The 18534-nt window shown below is 42.7% G+C and overlaps 2 protein-coding genes across 3 annotated transcripts in view; both read left to right on the top strand.

Annotated features, from left to right (window-relative positions):
• Positions 1–7397: 7397 nt before the first annotated feature.
• On the top strand, positions 7398–7954 carry LOC6539832. The gene is made up of 3 exons (XM_002086679.4): positions 7398–7516; positions 7573–7809; positions 7863–7954. The coding sequence occupies exon 2, from the start codon at positions 7589–7591 to the stop codon at positions 7745–7747; it is 159 nt and encodes a 52-aa protein (XP_002086715.1). The 5' UTR covers positions 7398–7516; positions 7573–7588; the 3' UTR covers positions 7748–7809; positions 7863–7954.
• Positions 7955–9851: 1897 nt separating this feature from the next.
• LOC6535612 (alpha-2Db adrenergic receptor) overlaps positions 9852–18534 on the top strand; it is a 53082-nt gene continuing 44399 nt past the window's right edge. Inside the window, exon 1 of one of the 2 annotated variants that reach the window (XM_039375276.2) lies at positions 9852–11624. In XM_039375276.2, coding sequence (XP_039231210.1) covers positions 10824–11624 — 801 coding nt within the window. In that variant the 5' untranslated portion in view covers positions 9852–10823. The remainder of the gene's footprint in view (positions 11625–18534) is intronic. The other variant, XM_039375277.2, reaches the window with a different exon arrangement.

Here is an 18534-nt window from a genome sequence, read left to right as displayed (position 1 = left end):
GTATGTAAACTGGTTGGGGTTTCAAATGGAAAAGAAGAAGCTCCTTAAGCCAATAGAGCCTCAAGACGCCCGCGTCCCTTTCACTTTCACTTTGACAGTGCACTTTTCAATTACTTGATGCCCGGATATTCCAACAAGCGCGTATTTTTTGGAAGCATTGCAAGCCATTTGACAAAGCTAAATGCCCCTTTTACGCAATGGAATTTAACGGATTTGACAAATATCTAAATACGTCGACTCTTGAACAACATAATAAATCAGGGTTTAAACGTCAGGAAACTCTTAGAAATTAAAATGAACATAGGAAGATAGAGACACGAGTTGCGTACTTTTATAAATAATAAAGATATAAAGCCAAGTTCCTCTGGCAATTATTTCACGTGTACTGCGACCTTTCGCTTGGTTACAAAAACAAGTATTTATATAAACGGCAATAAATAAAGGCGAAAAGGTTGGAATAATTGCTGCGATATGTAAAACAGATTTCGGTATCGTCCATCATGGGAGACCAGAGAGTGGCCCGCAGATAGATGCCATCGGGTCAGACTGAATTTAGTCTCGAAGTGGACCCATCTCTTCGCATGGCCTTTGGACCATCTGATATCTGGAATTACGACAGGTGTCAGATTGTGCAGATGTGCCTGAGTTGGGTTGGATTCTTTTTTTGCGAGCGCAATCGTGCGGATTTCATTGAAATTTAATTGAAATTCAAACTCGCATTCCGAATGCGATGCCGAATTCGAGTGTCGCTAATTAAGTTGTCTATGCAATAATTCGTATGTTTGCAATGCAGTCCAATTGAGTTTAATTAAATATGCAATTTAAATCAAATGAAAGGCGATTTCCACAGCCGCTCTTGGTGTGAAAATTTTTGCTTCGGGCGCAGCAGGTGCAACAATGCCAACTACTAAATGGAGCAGTAATACTTTTGCGCGTTTTGGAATAAAGTGAATTTGTAAGCAATTTGGGACACTTAACTTTTCTGGAGAGATGGCAAAAGTGACTTTTTGTGGCAGAGCATGCACAGGAAAAAAAGAATACTTTTACTCCATAAATTAAAGTCAGGAATAAATGGAATAAAAAATGTTTTTATTCTAAAGCAAGTCTTCTCAGCCTTTAATATTATTTTGATTTCATAGTTTATATAGATACTGTCAATTTGGGGCAAGTCAAGAATATCTCAGACTAAGGGGAATTATCTACGAAAATCGTGCTTTCGTGAGATTATACCCATATTTGTTCTGCCTGTAAGGCTATACATTCTTAGAGCGCAAATGGCTGAAAGTTTTGCTTGCGGCACACACTTTTACATAATGGCCAGGTCCCTGGGCTGTGGCTGGCAGTTATTTTGGTAGAGTTCCATTGAGCTGGAAAGTCCCTTGCCTCCATTAATTAAATGCGGCTTGCCGCCTGCAGCTGCAGCTTTTGCGGCTTTCAGCGCAGCCATAATGAAAGCCAATAAACAGCAAATTCTGTTGCTCTGCACAGCTCATAAAAGTCCATTTGCAGTCGCCCACCTGGATGGCTGCTCCTCTTCTCACTCACTCACTCTTCACTCTCTATAAAAAGTGGAGCAAAATATCCGTGTGCCCCAATTAAGTTTTATCACGTTTCGCATGTGTGCGAAAAGAAAAAGTTTTTCCTTCTCGGGCCAAAGAGCCAAACGAAGCGAAGTCAAACTGAAGTGGTGAAGCGGTGGCCAAAAAAATCAAATGCTATGCCGGCTGCTGACCCTCGGGGTCCTCCGATGGCCGGAGGGTCGGGAGAATGAAGGTTAATCGAGGACAGGATGTTCATTAGATCAAGGTGCTCGGCGGTAACGATGTGCCAGTTTCGTTATGGGATATGGCCACAAATGGCTTTGATCTGCGCTAGAAATCGGTGGGAGATGCTCTTCGACTGATTGCAATACAATTGCATAGTTTGAGCGAGTAAATGCAATTAATTCCCAACTTTGATTGCATTTTTGTTTGATTTGCCAAACGGTTTGGCATCAAATCTCGATTGCAGCTCATCAAACATTGGAGTTATTTAGAAAATTCAATTTCGGCAGCGCTTATTCCACAAAGGGCCTCCGATGGTCGGAGGGGCAAGCACAGCATTCAACACCCCCTAGAAGCCAACAAATAATTTGCAATGTTCGTAATGTGGGCAAACATTTGAGGGATTGCCAATTGCCATTGCCATTTGGCGTTTGCCATTTGCTCCGACTTTCAAATGCAACTTCGCCCTGAGCAAGGAGATCCCAACTCGAGGAATGGCCGTCTGAAAGCTTTTGCAGCTGATTAAAGTGACCTGGGCCAAATGAGGCTTGAGTGCCCACAAAGGGGCAGTCAACCAGCAAGGCAATCCTCTCCGAATAGCAATCCCAATCCCAATCCCAGGTTTACCATCGCAACTCGGCATCAAGGTCGGCGCTGATTGAAAATCAATTGCCGGCGATGACGATGATGCAACCCACTAATCTCTGGCCTGGTTTATGACCATGTCTAATGGCACTAGCGATGGTGATGGTGGTGGTGATGGCGGTGGCGTTAGCTCTTTACACTGGTTTTACCGACCTGCGACCATGCCCACTTTACGCCCCCTCAGAGAGCCGACAGCTGAACATGTATCATTTAATGTTGCCGCTTGTAATTCCGCATGTTTTACAATGCACTCGCATGCCCATTCCCCATTTCCCCTTTCCATTTCTCATGCAATAGTTTTGCCCCATTTGTTATGCAAGAGTTACAAAAAAGAACAGAATGCAAATATTTGACTGGGCATTTGAGGGGCGTTGGCCTTGAAAACTGCTCCCGGCCAGCGGATGGTCGTGCAAAACTCTCACAGATGTCATTTTATGTAAATGGATTCGAAATTAGTTTCAGTTGGTCTGTGCTCCCAAACAAAACCTAGAAAAATTAAAAAGCAAAGACAGCTCTTTGTGCCCAGTTGGGCAGCAGCATATGTCGACACGGAATTGATTACGAACTTTTGGCAACAAATAGGAAATATTCGGAATTGTGGTAAGCAAGAAGGATTATAAATATTCCTTAAAAGTAAATCATAACAATTTTCCTTCCTATGTTTAACAAATTGTAAAACACACATTTAAAACATTGTTTTACCAGTTATTTAAGAATGAGAAGGGGTCAGATACAAATCCGAAATTATTTAGGGCTATGAAAATAAATTTAAGCAAGATGATTGGGAATTGTAAGGTTAAAATATTATATGTTTGTTACTTTTCAAAGATGTAATTCGACTTTTTGATATTATTTTTAGTTAAATAAAGACAATAATATCACATTCCCACCAAAAAGCCCTACAACAACATTTATTACACTATTTGCATGCTTACGCAATTAAAATAAATATATAAAATCAGGAAACTTTCCGAAAATTTCCACAGCGCGGAAGCCAGGACGAAAAGGACTCGCAGGCTCGATACAAATGCATTTCATGTGTCAGCGCAACGTCAAAGGGCGTTGGAGTGCATTGTGAACATTGACGGATTGAAGGGTAGACGGATTGAAGGCAGCCGGCAGCGGAATGCGCCTAACCGTGCCAGCAACATTAGTAGCTACACAAAATTCTAATTAAGTCATGGGGTTTTGTAGGCGCCGTAGGCACTTTGTGTAGCAAATTTTTGTGCAAGCTTCCAAAAATTTCACATTAAACAAGCGCGCAAAATGCGAAACTGCTAAACAGAAGCAGCGGAAAAAGGGAAATTCTTTGAATAGGGCGAAGCAATGAGCAATTTACACTTAGAGAAATGTATGCTGTAATATATAATTGCTGGCTATCATAGTCCTTTTCTCTTATATATTTTAACGAAAATGTATAAACCGATTTGAAATATAAGCCAACATTAGTTATGAAGTGGAGTTGTACCTACTTTTGAAAAATAGTAAAAACAAGAGAGAACGCTATAGTCCAGTTCCCCGACTATCTGATACCCGTTACTCAGCTAGTGAAAGTGCGAAGGAGAGTCTTGGCAAAAAGTTTTTTGGTAAATCGATAGAAAATTACAAGACTAATACAGAAATGAAAAAATATCAAAACATTTTTCAAAATTGTGGGCGTGGCAGTTTTGGGCGGTTTGTGCGCTGCGTCTATGTCTCTGGAGTCTGTATGCTTAATCTCAACTTTCTAGCTTTTGTACTTCTTGAGATCACAGCGTTCATACGGACGGACAGACAGACGGACATGGTCATATCGACTTGGCTATTGGTCCTGATCAAGAATATATATACTTTATATATACTTTCAACGAATATAGTATACCCTTTTACTCTACGAGTAACGGCTATAAAAAGAGATACAGTTCATGAATTGTAAGCTTAAGAGGCAGTAAGTAACAATTTAAATCTAATTCTTGCTGATTGTCTTGCTATTGTCTATGCGACAATATTTTAATAAAATGACGTTTTAATGGATGGTATAGATTATATTGAAGCTCACGTATAGATTTATAAGATTGTCTTGGAACATTCTACCTTAACGTTAATATCAACAATTGAACTGGTCGTAAGCATTTAACTTTTGGGATATTTCGACATTCATTTCAAATGCAATTCTTGTATTTTCGACTGCACTGTGGAGTCCACCTCCCAGGTCCTGCCAGCTACCAGATCCTCCAAAGAGTCCGTCTTCGCATCGTCTCGTTTCGCTTACCGTTGCGCTGCTGCTTTATTCGCAAGTCCAAGCCTTCCATGGCTCGCGTCGCGTTGTGCGAACAAAGCGGCCAACCACCGCCCTCTCTGCACCACCAAACCCCCAAACCACCGCCCACCACCCATCGCTCAAAGGGGGAGGCAACAACCCACCTCGGTGAGTACTACCTGGTTTCCAGCTCATGCCCAGCATTTGTGCTGCGCTGCTTTGTTTGCAAGTAACGTTTTGTTGTAGGCGCAGCTAATTAAAAGAATGTTGAAAAAGTGTAATATGTAAGCAAATTTCTGCCGAGCCACATAAATAATCCCGATTATTTTACCTGGGCCGCCGTAGTACCAGCAGTATTTTATTTTCTCCTTTCGGCGCTTTGTTTATTTCATACCGGCCCGCACAAAATTTAGACTAACATTCAGGGCATTAAAGTCACAAGGTCTCCTTTGTGAATACTCAGTTGGCCAGGAGGACTGAGTCACTGGCCATGGAAATATGAATACCAGTCAGCGGGGACTGGGGAAAATTGAGACAGCAATGGGAAAATGGGAAATGGTAAACAGGAGGGGAGAAGTAAAACGATCCTAACTGCGGAGGCTAGACCTCTGAAAATGGCGCAATTAGCTGCAAAACTTGGCCGAAACGAAAGATTAATGACATCCCCCTGTTTTTTGACGAGTCTTTTTACTTGTCGCCGCCTTATTGACTTATACCCAATGGAAGAAGCCAATCGCCCGTCGTGTCAATAAAACGTTTGCTGTTCACATAAAAATAATAAATGACGTCGCCGATGGGTCCATCAAGAGGAAAGTTGGCAGTTGGAGCCTAGCAGAGCTGAGCCGAGTTGAGCTGAGCTGAGCTGAGCACAAAAAGTGCAAGTAATTAGACGCATAAATTTTATGACAACTTGGCCTCGAAACTTTGGCCCCACTCCCAGCAGAGAGAGATGGATTTACGGCTCCTGCCAGACGATTTGCCTGCCCTGCCAAGTATGCACTTCCTGCCGGTCCATGTAGTCCGTAGTCCTCGAATTTCATGAATGTCGGACCAACTCGAGCGTATACAACACACCGTGCTGTGTGGGATCAGGCGAATCTGGGCATTGCCGGCACATGTCGCCCAAGTCGGGCTGCTGGTTAATTACCAGGCTAATGCCGCTCGGAAAGCCCCGGGCCATTCGGTTAAATGCGTCAAGAGTTTAAAACTTTAAATTGTTTGGCGATAAGCACGAGGGCTGCGGAGCTGAATAGGTTGCCAATTAATATAATTTAACGCCGAGCGATTGCCATTCCATTTAACACGAAATGCGGATTGATCCGACGCACTTACTATATACAATCTATATATCCGCCAAGCCATGATAATATTTTCATAATATTTCTCTGTGAGTTGTGGGCGCCGCCGAGTGGGATATTAATAATTGACGCTGACAGCTTGATAAATGTCTTTTCAGCCGAGCTAACGAAACTAAAACACGGCTAACGAGAGCGGAATTTCTGAGAGTTCTGTAGCGAGTTTTTAAATTAAGATATTGCAGCAGACGGCAGGGGCCCACGGTGCGTATGAGTAGCGTAATTTCCTGCCTGGCTGCTGCTGCCATTTACCATTTGTAGGGCGCTTTTTTCACTTTTTTTACAGCGTGCATGGGAAAATCTTTTAGCTACAAATCAGCCAGCTAATGCGAGTGATAGCGGCCATAATATATTTGCTGCCATTAGTGTGCGCTGCAGTCGAGCATTCCTCAAAATGCGGCATTATCCAGCCATCCTGCCACAACATTTCGGGACCTTTCTTTGCACAGTATTCGGGGCATTTTGAAAACCGTGACAAAGTGCAGCGAGCTGCTGAGTGCTCAATTTATGGCCAGCACCCCTGTCGCTCCGCTTTTCGCCACCACATTGTGCCACGGCAAACAAATCCGATTTCATTATGGAAAACGTGCGCCGAATTAAAAGTAGATTTAGCTCAGTTACAACAAAGAACGAACTATGGCGAGTGCCACGACAAACACTCAATGCAGTTCCATTCAGTTCTGCGTCCTAGACGTCCGTCTGCTTCCATTAGGAGCTCTGCGTTCTCCACTCGGCGGAGTGCGAAATGCACGAGGAGCCAGGCGGGGAAATTGCAGCGACAGCGAGTGCAGTTGGAGCTCAGATGTATGTGCATATAATTTAATGTATGCACACTCGGATTTCTCTGGATTATCTGTGGATGTGCTGCACTGCAAGGACTTTGCTTGGACTGCAGGTCGCAAAGTATTGCGAATTTAAAGAGTTGTACCACGGTTAAACACAATTCCTAGATTTATCGATTAAAATTGTTTCTACTCGGTGAGAAAACATTTAGACACCTATGGTTTCGGTGATGCTTTCATGCTACAAAGCTTAAGAAAGTCACAAAATCCTGACTGAGCCGGATCATTTAAGCCCATTCTCGTACAAATGGCTGTGATATATGACTATGACCACATTTTTTTAATCCTATCTAAATTTCTTTACTGAGTTCAGATTATAAAGTGTGTGTAAAAGCTATATGTCTCAATGTTTCCCACAATTATTTTGTTTTAAACTTTTTTTTTTGTTTCCTTTTGGTTACAATAGAGAATTGGGTTCTAAATCAATTTTAACTATTTTTTTTTAATTCAATTAATTAATCAAAGCCTTCTATACATTTATAAAGAATTTATATTGAACTGACCATCTTATCAGCCATAAGTGTGCCATGAAATTTGACTCCAGCCAAAAAATTGTTGGTTGCCGTTCGTTCACCGTGTAGAGCTCAGTTGAACATTGAAATTCGAACTCTTCGGACGGTAACAAAACAATAAATTCCAAAATAAATTTTCTATTTTTTTCGTGCAACCCAAGTAACGTAATTTGAACGTACACTCACTTTACCACGGCTTATGCCCAATTGTTGCAGGACAAATCAATTGACCATGTGCAGCTATCCTTGCTATCCTTGCGCCGCCTTGTGCCCCTGCGGCGGCAGTGGACCCAGTGGATTCTACGATCCCTGCTTTGGACCCTACAATGGACCATTTAACTCCTGGTGCGGGGCGAGTGGACCTGGTTTCTGGAGAGGTGGATGTTGCTAGTACTTGTCGTGAGCTGTAGGATTGGGCTACTTTCTCACACGGAAAAATCGGAACTGCTGAACGTAAGCTCACCGTACTTTTAAGAATTGTATTTTTAACGTCCAATTCGAAGCAGATCTCTTGCAAATTTCAATTGGCAGAAAGGAAATTAAATTACCGTCCCACTTGAAGAGAGAAATGTTTATTAAATAAAGTGTTCAAAACATATGTATGTTATAATTTCAAAGTGGGCACAAAGGGAAAGCACTATATACTAAATACCAGATGTTGCATCAAATGGTCTGGGAAAGCTTCCTTGATTTCAGGTTGAAAAAATCTGGTTTCTTTGCTTTTAAGCTGTTTGGGGCTCAACCTTCATAGGCAGTTAACATAATCAGTGCTTGACAAGCAATCTTTTGCATGCTACCTGTCGCTTGTTGTTTCCGGAATTTGTCACTCTACGGAGTGCGTGGGTGCATGTATATATTTATATATAAACAGTCGGTCTCGGCTTGTTTGTCAGGCAACGGCCTTTTCGGATTTATTATGTTGATGCCGAGTCGCTGAAATTACGATGTGTGCGAGTAATTTGAAATTATGCGCGGCAGCGCCACGACGTATGCTTAACATAATCAAATAACTCATACGCACCGTGTACACTTGATGAACAAGGCGATGCCAGCAATGTATAAAAGAATCGGCAAAGCAGCGAAGGTGAACAACTTCCAGCTCTCGACTTTTTCATTATCATAATTTCTAGTTGATTTCATTGAGCGGCGAGCTGGAGGGCGGAGGATAGGGGAGAAAAAGGTAACAAAACCTGTCTGCGCGATTGATACGCTCAAGTTCGCTTTTCAATTATGTGCCCAACAGACGTGACTATCGCGCATAATGTGCCTGATATGTCAGCGGCTGTTGTGCCGCCTTCGTTTCAATGCCCGCACACCTTCTGCAGGTGGATGGCTTCATTACGCTTTTATTGGACCAACCCCTCCCCCATTGAGAAGTGCTTAAAGGTGGGCCAGCCCGGCCAACAACGAAACTGGGGCCCGTATGTGGGTTAAAACGAAAATGTAAACAAATGGTAGCATCGCGCAAACATGGCCAGCGAATCTGGCCAGCAGCAATCCTTGGCAAACATATGCACGAAACGCAGGTTCTTGGAAGTAAAAAGGGATTCTTTTTGCCTTCTCCACCCCCTGGAAATGGCGAAACGTGAAAAGTGCTGCCACAAAAATAAGTTTCGGTTTTTGGTTTAGGCCACTGGGGCACAGGCAAACAAAGCACAACAGAACGCAACACATTGGGGAATATTTCGGAAAATGGAACACCGAATGGCCAGAGAGAATTTCCCCGAAAACATTCGGACAGTGAGAAAGAGGTGAATTTCCCGAGAAACATGCACTTGTGGAACGTAGCGATGAAATACAAGAGGAACACGTTATTGAAATATATTGAATTCAAATAATAACTTGATCCATTTTGATCAACAGCTTATGAAGGATGTCATAATTTCTAAAAGAATTGGATTAAATTATAATTTTTTGATGTGGTAATACAGTAGTATTGATAATATTTATAATTATGTTTTCTGAATTAATAGTTTTTATATTTCATCCAAATATTTAAAATTTATTCTTTTAATATGCTACTGAAATAATATTTTACTTTATTTGATAATATTTTTCAGCAGACATTATAAATTTCTTATTAAGATAGGTATTCAATTTACAAACCTTTTTCCGCATCGGTGCTGCCTAGAGTGTCTACAAATAGATAACAATTTAATGATGTTGACCTCCGCTAAACAAAGTATAAGATCGAAATAATTTTCCTCATTTTATAATTGCGTTTATGCCCATATCTGCCGGCGTCACTATTTATTCAAGCGTAATTTTCTTGTATTGTTTGCGTAGCTAGAAATTTAATCTGTTGACACCGCAACACTTGCCAATGGAATTGGTAAACAAAGGCGACCACTGCAAGTGCGAGACACTCAAGATGAGCATTTCAGATGAAGCGCACACCAAATGGGATACGGCACCCTCAGTTTGGATCCAAGAGAGCGTCGGAAAATAGCAGCGCGAGCGGAAAAGTCGGAGAGAATTTCCCACGGTGAAAAACGACAACAAACGAACGAACGCTGCCGCACACGACGAAGTTGTGGATGGCGATTTTGGTAGCAAGCTGGGCGATGAATCCGCCAGCGGATGGCGTTCAGTTAGGATGTGCAGTTCCAGCGGTGCGAACGTGTTCCGGGCGCGCCAATTGGCCAAGTAGCCGAAAGCAGCCAAAAGAGCCAACCATTTTCAGCCGGAACGGCAACAGTTTCTCCTCGAAGACAGCGCCAAAATATGCCAACGCCTGATTGAGGGCCAAAACCGCGGTCGCGCGTTTTTGTGTAAATAAACAGAAAACATCAGATCGGAATCCAAATTGAAATCAAATTCAAAGTCGAGCGGAACAAAAACATCAGCGCATCACTTCTCACAGAGAAAAAGATACAGCTCCGCACAATTTATTTTTCGGTTTCAGCGCAAAGGCACAAGTTATTCACATTTATTTCACTAAATGCCAGCGTGCGGAATGTCTGATCAATGAATCGGCCAGCAGCGAACGCGTAACGCATACGCCATGTGAGCCGGATCGATGGGATCGTGTTCCGGCCAAGCCACAATGCCATCCTCCTGTAAATAGCCAGCAGCCTTTTCTACTCGCGTCTCTGTCAAATGTGTGTCCGTGTATCCACCACTGTATATACTGTAGACTCTAATGGTTTAAACCACAATACAAAAAGAAACCAATAAAAGAATAAATAAATATATGAGTACAGAGCAAAAAACGCGCGCGTTTTGGACACAGAACGCGCAGCACACACAAGTTTCGGTGCAAAAACGGGTATAAATAAGCGAAATAATATTCGAATGCTGTAGGAATAGTTAAATTATTAGGATTAATCGATTGGAATTTCGCGCGCAATAAGAACTAATTATAAACACGGGCAGCATGGGACCAATCAGACTCTAGAGCTAGCCACGCATCCACATAGTTAGTTGGACGAACGTCGATCACGATCACGATCACTATCACGATCACGATGGATTATAGCCGCCTGAATGCCAACATCAATACGGGCAACATCAGCACCGATGACTTTCTGGCCGTGTTCTCGACCGGCAAGCCGGACAATGCCACCCTCAATCCGCCCCTTCTCAGTGTCGATGGTCAGCTGACCCTGCCGCCGGGATCGGGCTATGTCAATGTCAACGATACGATATTCTTCCTGAATGGCAGCTTCTACAACAGCAGCCTGCAGCTGGCGGCTGGATTCTACAATCAGAGCAGTGCTTCCGGGGCGACATCAGGCAACCTGACCAATCCGAATCACACAGAAGTCCACTGGGATGGCCGGTATCCCAGCGGCTATACGCTTACGCACATCGTGATCGCCTCCATAATTGTGACCATCCTGATGATCATCATCGTGGTGGGCAACATGCTGGTGATCATAGCCATTGCCACGGAGAAGTCACTAAAGAACATACAGAACTGGTTCATCGCCTCGCTGGCGGTGGCCGACTTCTTCCTTGGCCTCATCATCATGCCATTCTCGCTGGCCAATGAGCTGATGGGCTACTGGATCTTCGGCAGCTGGTGGTGCGACATCCACTCCGCGATGGACGTCCTCCTCTGCACCGCCTCGATCATGAACCTGTGCCTAATCTCCCTGGACCGCTACTGGAGCATCACCAAGGCCGTCGACTATCTAAAGTCTAGAACGCCGGCGCGAGCCGCCGTCATGATCACGGCGGTCTGGATTATGTCCGCCCTCATCTGCATCCCGCCGCTGCTCGGCTGGAAGGTGAAGATGCCCGAGGGACCGCTACCAAAGTGCGAGGTAAGTGGTGCTCCTAAGTGGCGCAATAATCCACATCCAATGCGAAATTGACGCCAATTGACGGCAATTGCCGTTGCCCCAACGACAATCGAACAATGGAAATTAGACGGGTTGTGGAATTGAAAAGCATCGTGTGTGTTGGCCAATTGGCTTTTTTCTGGATGATGTGTATGGAATATGGATGATTATTTCAATATTTCCCTTTATGAAAATTCTGTTATAATTAGAATCAACAGCTTGGTTCATAAATATTTTCAAATTGCTTCAATACCAAGGAAATCTTTGTTTATAAGCCCCTCCAGATTCAACGTTGAAAAGCACAGACTAGAAACACTTTATTTTATTAAAGAATTAGAATATTAGGAAAAAATTAAATTATCCATGATAAAAAAGTTGAACCATTACATGGCATAAAATGGCATTTTTATTTTCTAACTAATATGGGATCATTTATATAAAATGCATAAATAATTTCCGTAATGTCTTCATAACTTACCGTGACTATTTTTAGGAATATTTTCTAGCCCAATGTAGCCGCTTTTTGCACGTCAATAGATGCCATCGCTGCCGAGTACTCATATTTGCGAACAATAAAGCGGTGAATGGCCAAAATGCTGGAAAAAGCTCGCAAAATTGCGGCCTCTTTCTATGCAAATTTTCGAGTTGTCGGCACGATTGTCAGATGATTCGGCGGTGTTGCCTTGGCTGGTGGTTCCCAACAACCAACCTCCAACGCACATCCACATCCCTTTACTCGACTTGGGTCACGCAGGGAATAAACGCAGAAATATTTATGCATACAAGTGGTGGATACATTCCAAATGTGTTTAATTCCGCCAGCTTGAGGCCCGACTGCCTAATGCCTAATACAGTTGCAAACGGCTCTAAACCAGCCCGAAAAAGTAGGCTATAATGCATAAAAATATGCGCATTATCATGCGGGTTCGCCAGTTGCTGAATTTGAATTTCTGTGGAGCACAACCCATGCATGGAAACCTTCCAGTGTGCAAAGCGTATCAAACTAGCTGGAAAATTCAGAAGGGAAATTCCCCGGCGAAGGAAAGACAAAACATCAGTAACTGCCACAAACTGCTCGTTTTTCGGGAAAATTCTTTAAATTTTGCCACAAATTGAAAACGTCCTTCACAAGGGGAATCAATAGATGGAATCACTCACATACTCGTCGCAGCCAACGAGAGAAACGCTCAATCACAACGGCTGAATGACTGACTAACTGAATGACCGACTGACTGACCCCCTTCGACTGCTGCTATTGGCACACAATTCGCTTTTGGCTCTCATGGAATTCAAGCTTTAAGTGGCCATTTTGCGCAATGGAACTCAACAGTGGCAAACAATTTAAATCGCTTAACAAACTTTACACAGAAAAGCTGTGCAGTGAATAAAAGTGGCCAGTGGTGAGTTAAGCCACAATATTATTTATTGCAATCATGATAAATGCGGAGCAAAATGGAAAATGCAAATAACCCAGAGCATTCCCCTCCATATCATTGGTATCTGTATCTCGCCTGTCTCCAGAATTCTTGATTAATTTTTGTATTTTCCTCTACCCTCCGCACACACATTGGACAGTAAATAAAAAGCAAAAAAAGAGGACATAATAATGTAGCAGAATATAATAGTAGAGTGGAAAGCAAGCGTAGAGCGAAAATATCCTAATATAAAAGACTGCTTACGTAAAGTTTGCCATTCAAATTAACCTTGAGACAATAAAGGCGGTGGAAAACGGGCCAAAGGCATTTATTTACGATGTCCAGCGTCCAGTTTCGCATATTGCGGCAAGTGCTGGCACATTAATCAAGCCTAAGTGGCCCGGATAAAGTTCCAGCTCCTGCGAATGAGCAAACATGTTTTTAGCCGAATTTTAAGCAGTCTAAACAGCACAAAATGACAATTTGTAATGGCCAAACTTTTGTACTTTCGGACACGAGTTTGTCTGTTGTACGACGCTTAAAAGCATCGACTACCTCAATCATTTTTTTCTGGGCACTCAGATAAGCTTTCTGGCGTTTTAGTCAACAAATCACAAGTCACATCAACTGGCCAAAACCACTAGGCCCTGCTGGCGACAAGCAATTACACATAACTTACTCTGGCTACAGAAGAAAGAAACGTTCAGTTTTTAATCAGATATGAGTCAGGTTTCTTGACAATATATAATGTCGGTTTTCGTTTGGTCAAAATCGAAGAACAAATCTCAAACACTAGGAAAATGAATAGTCAATTAATGTAGTATATAAATCAATGAAATCTTGGACTACAACTTTATTAGATTTTGTACATCGTAGTTAAGATATAATTTAGTGTCATGAAACAAATATGCATGTATGTATGCATGTATGTATGTTTCAAGTGTATAAAACAGTTTATATAATTCGTTGAAATCTTGAACCATTTAATTAATACTTCTTTAAGTTTTTCTGGAAGTAACAATTAAGTTTAAGTGATGGCCCAGATACATTCGTTATTTAAAAAAGATTTACCTTAAAACTACCAGATTACTAGTTGAAACTGATTTTTCGCCGCGGAAACGAGCTCTGTCCAATCATTAAGCAAATCTCTCGCCTGTCGGCATTGGCCTTGTCCCGGGGTTGGCATGTGAAACCCCCAATTTGGCGACCAAACAGCCGGCGGAGGAGGATGAGAATGGAAATGGGGACGGGGATGGGGAGGAGAAGGTGGAGGAGCAGCGCGGGAGGAGGCCGGAGTGGCATGGCCTGGTGAACATTTTAATTATGACACCATGTTGACATGTACAAAATTGTTGTTCGCCGCCGCCGTCGTCGTCGTCATCGCACATCGAACCGCAATACAAGCCGCTGGGGAGGTGGCCAAAAAGTGGGTTGCGATGGGTGGTGGTCGTCTATGGTGGAGGCGCTGATTTGACACTTGCCTGCTCGATTTAATTAATAAAATGGCATTTTAGAGCGCGATGACGCTGATTTCGGGCCACTCGAGTTTGTATCGGCACTGAACTATTTTTGGCCTCTTTGTTTTCTCCTCCGAGGAGAAGGAGTACGTTTCGGCAGGCGCATTTAATTGACATCAAATGGCAGAAGCGATGAAAGTTTGCGTTGCCTGATTGCGGAACCTAATGAGGTATATCCCGATATGGGTGCGTGTGGGTGGATTGTTATTTTCGGATGCTTAATTTGGATGCCCGCAGCGTGGCACAAAATCAACTGGCATTGTTCGCATCCCATGTAATGGCTGCAATTTCGCTCAGCCAGTTCAACAAGCTGGAGGGCCAACAAATCTACAAATAAACACACAAAAGACCGCTTATTGAATGAAGTGGAGCCGCTGCTTCTCGGGAAATTCTAATTCCAAGAAACTACATTATTCACTGCCCGTCCCATGGAAGCGGCCATTGTGTCCTTTGTGCAGCTGCTCAGTGGCAAAGGGTCGCACAATGGACCTTATTATAATCCGTAAAGGGCCAAACACTTTATTGAAATATTAATCGAATATTATATACCATTTTACGGAACATGCACAAAAGTCAGCCAGCACACAATGGCGCAACAAATGGCCAGGATCAAAAGCAGGGCTCAATCGGCTTTTGGCCCGAGATTTTGGCCCTAAATTTCTACTTTTCCCCCTTTCTTAGACACAGAAAACACAGTGAAAGTTTTGAGTAGTTAAGACAAAAACACAGAGCTTTCCAGGGGTATTATTAGTGTGCTCAAATTACGGGCCAACAGTGCGTGTGTGTAATGTGATGTGTAATGCGATGATATGCGGGAGCACAATAACGACTTAACTCATTGCCTAAGTAGCTCATTAGCGTCAGTATTTTTTCTGCCCAGCCAGTCACTTTAAAGGAAATTAAAAGAGTGGCGAGAAGGGGAAGGGAGGAAAAAGCCTACTTTTCCTAATAATGCCTGATGCCTTATCCAACAAACTCAATGTCGTGGCCGGCGGCAGTCGGGCTGCAAGGGCTTGAAGTTGACATTGAGCCTGGACAAGACCGAGTGCCCAAGTGGCAAGTTCCAAGTTTCAAGTCCACCACTATTTTCAGTCCACCAGAGGCAAAGTGTGTGCGTGAGCCTGGGCACTTTTGATATTTTCTCATTATTCCATGTACATGTGCATGCTGAGGCTGAGGCTGTAATTCTCGTTAGGTCTTTGTTACTTTTCATACACTTGACTTGCTCGGCCTGAAGACTGTTTGTTGTTTCTGTACTTACATTTGCCATCCCAAATGCGCATGTGTGCGAGTGTAGCCCTTTATGTTGGCAAAAGTATTTTAAATTTTTTCGTTTCATTTTTTCGGGCAGCATTTTCATGCAAAAGCAAAGAAATGCCAGGACTCGCTACGAAAAAGGTTCAACAGCAGTGAGCTAATGGGCTTAGTCCTTGAGATACTTTCCTTGGGCGGCTTCGGACATGCTTGCGTATCTTGCCCTGCACTTGGGGAAAAGATGAAGTACTTCGCTAGTTTGCAAACTTGTACACATTATGTATTGCACATATTTTCATGGTAAACAATTTCATGGGTTTTTTTTTTTACTTTTCCGCATCGATTTCAGTGAAAGAGCTGTGCCTAACTGTTAAATATTTTAATTATGCCTGTTGTTCAAACTTTAAACTGATTGCCAATTGCACAATAAACTAGTTTCTTTTCTGTCGATTTAATACATATTTTCTAACAAGCACTTACTTTTAAAGGGTGTATAAATATGAATTCATTTTGATAATTGCATATGCTTTTTTCTCTCACTGCACTGTGTAGCTCAGCGTATTTACTATGTGCCCCGCACCACGTTTCCACATCGTTGGAAAAGTTCACTTTTCTCGGCCATTAGGGTTTGAAATGGCTTTTAAGATCATAATCAGTGGCATTTATTTTTCCAGCAGTGGGCAGGAGTTTTTGGGAGCGGGGGCAGAAACATTTACGCATTGAACTGCGTTATTACATCCTTGATTTGTTTATAACAGGAAATTATTAAAGAAAATATATACGGGCCCACCAGTTGGGGGAGAAATCGGAACAAAATCAAAGAAGAAGCATACGCCCCGTTCACATTCGCTTCTTTTTGGCTGCTTAAATCGTTTGCTAATTTCCGCTCGTCGCGCACTCATCGCAGCTGAAATTACATTACACAGATACAGATAGGATGTTGTTTGCGGAGCGCCAAACAACTGGCGGCAATGGGAAAAAATGAAATGAAACACACTGACAACTGTTTCATCGTATGCCTTTGAGTGCCCACCACACCACAAGGCATATGCCTTGGCATTTTATGCGTGGCATAGGCAAATATTGACATTTTAGCTTATGGCGCACGCACCACTAACTGGCGCCCACCATTTTTTCCCAGCTCCCTTGCAGCTCGCAGCTCACAGCTCGAAGCTCCAACTCCCTTCGTTGGTTAAATTAAATTACTGAGCAATTCTTTCCGGCTGCTTTTGGGTCTCTCTGTAATAGTATGTGTGACTCGTTATTGTGAGTGCCTCACGTAAACCATTTGTGGTCTTCCCACACATACGGAAAAATGCAATTATTCTTTACCCATCAACTTGCGTGTTTTAGGAACCATTTTCCTTATTTACATTTAAAATGCTGAATGAGTAATCGACCAATAGAAGATTGTTCCTCTCCAAAAGCATATAGGTTGTTTCCCCTTTAAATTACAATTTCTTCAAAAAAAATATATTTGAAATTTTCCTCTGTGTACAGTGCCAGTCAGTTCCCAACCCAGATTTCCATCTCCATCCGCTCAACTGCCATGTGCAGTGCAGCCGCTCATTGGCATTTGTCATGCCCGGGCAGAAACTTAAAGTCGGCACAAGTTAAACTTCACTTGGAGCAGGACCCGAATCAGAAGCCGAATCCAGATCCGGATATGTATGGCACATGCCTCATCCTGTTCCAGGGGCTTATCCCCCTCATTCCTTATCATGGCTGTCGCGTGTTTCGCCAATGGCTTCTTTTTGTGCTCCTCATTTTTTCTGAAGGGGAGCGCGTGTGCCTGGCAGCTGGGGGAACTTTTCGTGCTGCTGGCTCCGTCGGTTTGATTAAAATAAAGCCGAGTTTCTAAGCCCGGATTAGTGTCCGAATTATTATTATTTTTCCATTCTTCTCTCTGTTATTTTTTCGTTGGGCAACGCGTTCTCAGTCAACTGTTTGGCTTCGTGGTTTGTCAGCTGGCATTTATTTATTTATTTATTTTGTACGCTTCATAGACGTTGCTTAAAGTCGCTTCGTTTGTTCTTTGCACAATTTGCATTGCTTACTTTGGGAGGCTGTCTGAAAAGTTTTTTATTGCATTCCATAAAATGCAGGAATGGGTCTTGGAGCAAAAATAGGTACCGAATTCTCACATTTGTTGCTGTGCCCCTTATCGCATCAAGTACTTTGCCCCACAAAGTTTGCCTCAGATACCCGATACATCGCACATTTACATACTACATGTATACGAGTATATGCCAGCAACTCTGTGTGAGCTGATGTCATCTCGTATGAAATATAATTCCTTTGGCAAAGTTTAATGTCATTATTTTTGTTTCGGATGCTGTGCTCGTACCAAACGCGTCTGAGAAATTCGCACGCGTATTAATTTTCGCTTGCCAACAGGCAAGAAAATCATAAACAGGCTTAAAGCAGTGGCCACCGAAGGCCAGCTGAAGCGGATTTTGTATTTATGGGCTTTGCACAAAAATCTTGGACCTATCTGCCGCCAAAGTAAATTCAAAATAAATTGAACAAAGTAGGCCGCAAATGCTGGGAAACTGAAGAAAGGCAAAAACAGACGGAGATAAAAGCAAAACTCTTTTACAATTGACTTGCGTTCCGCTGGTGCTAATTGAATTAAAATCCATTGGAAAGTTGTTGTCTGCACGCTCTTTGGCCTTAAGGAATAAACGAAAAGCTCAATTGGATGAG

Source organism: Drosophila yakuba, chromosome 3R, assembly GCF_016746365.2.
Source record: "Drosophila yakuba strain Tai18E2 chromosome 3R, Prin_Dyak_Tai18E2_2.1, whole genome shotgun sequence".
In the NCBI taxonomy this organism is placed as follows: Eukaryota; Metazoa; Arthropoda; class Insecta; order Diptera; family Drosophilidae; genus Drosophila; species Drosophila yakuba.
The sequence above is the reverse complement of the archived record's forward strand: the minus strand, read 5'-3'. Positions and strand labels throughout refer to the sequence as shown.

Bases quoted from the DNA above. Each gene is read 5' to 3' on its own strand.
- LOC6539832 (XM_002086679.4), top strand. From the start codon at position 7,589: ATGTGCAGCTATCCTTGCTATCCTTGCGCCGCCTTGTGCCCCTGCGGC.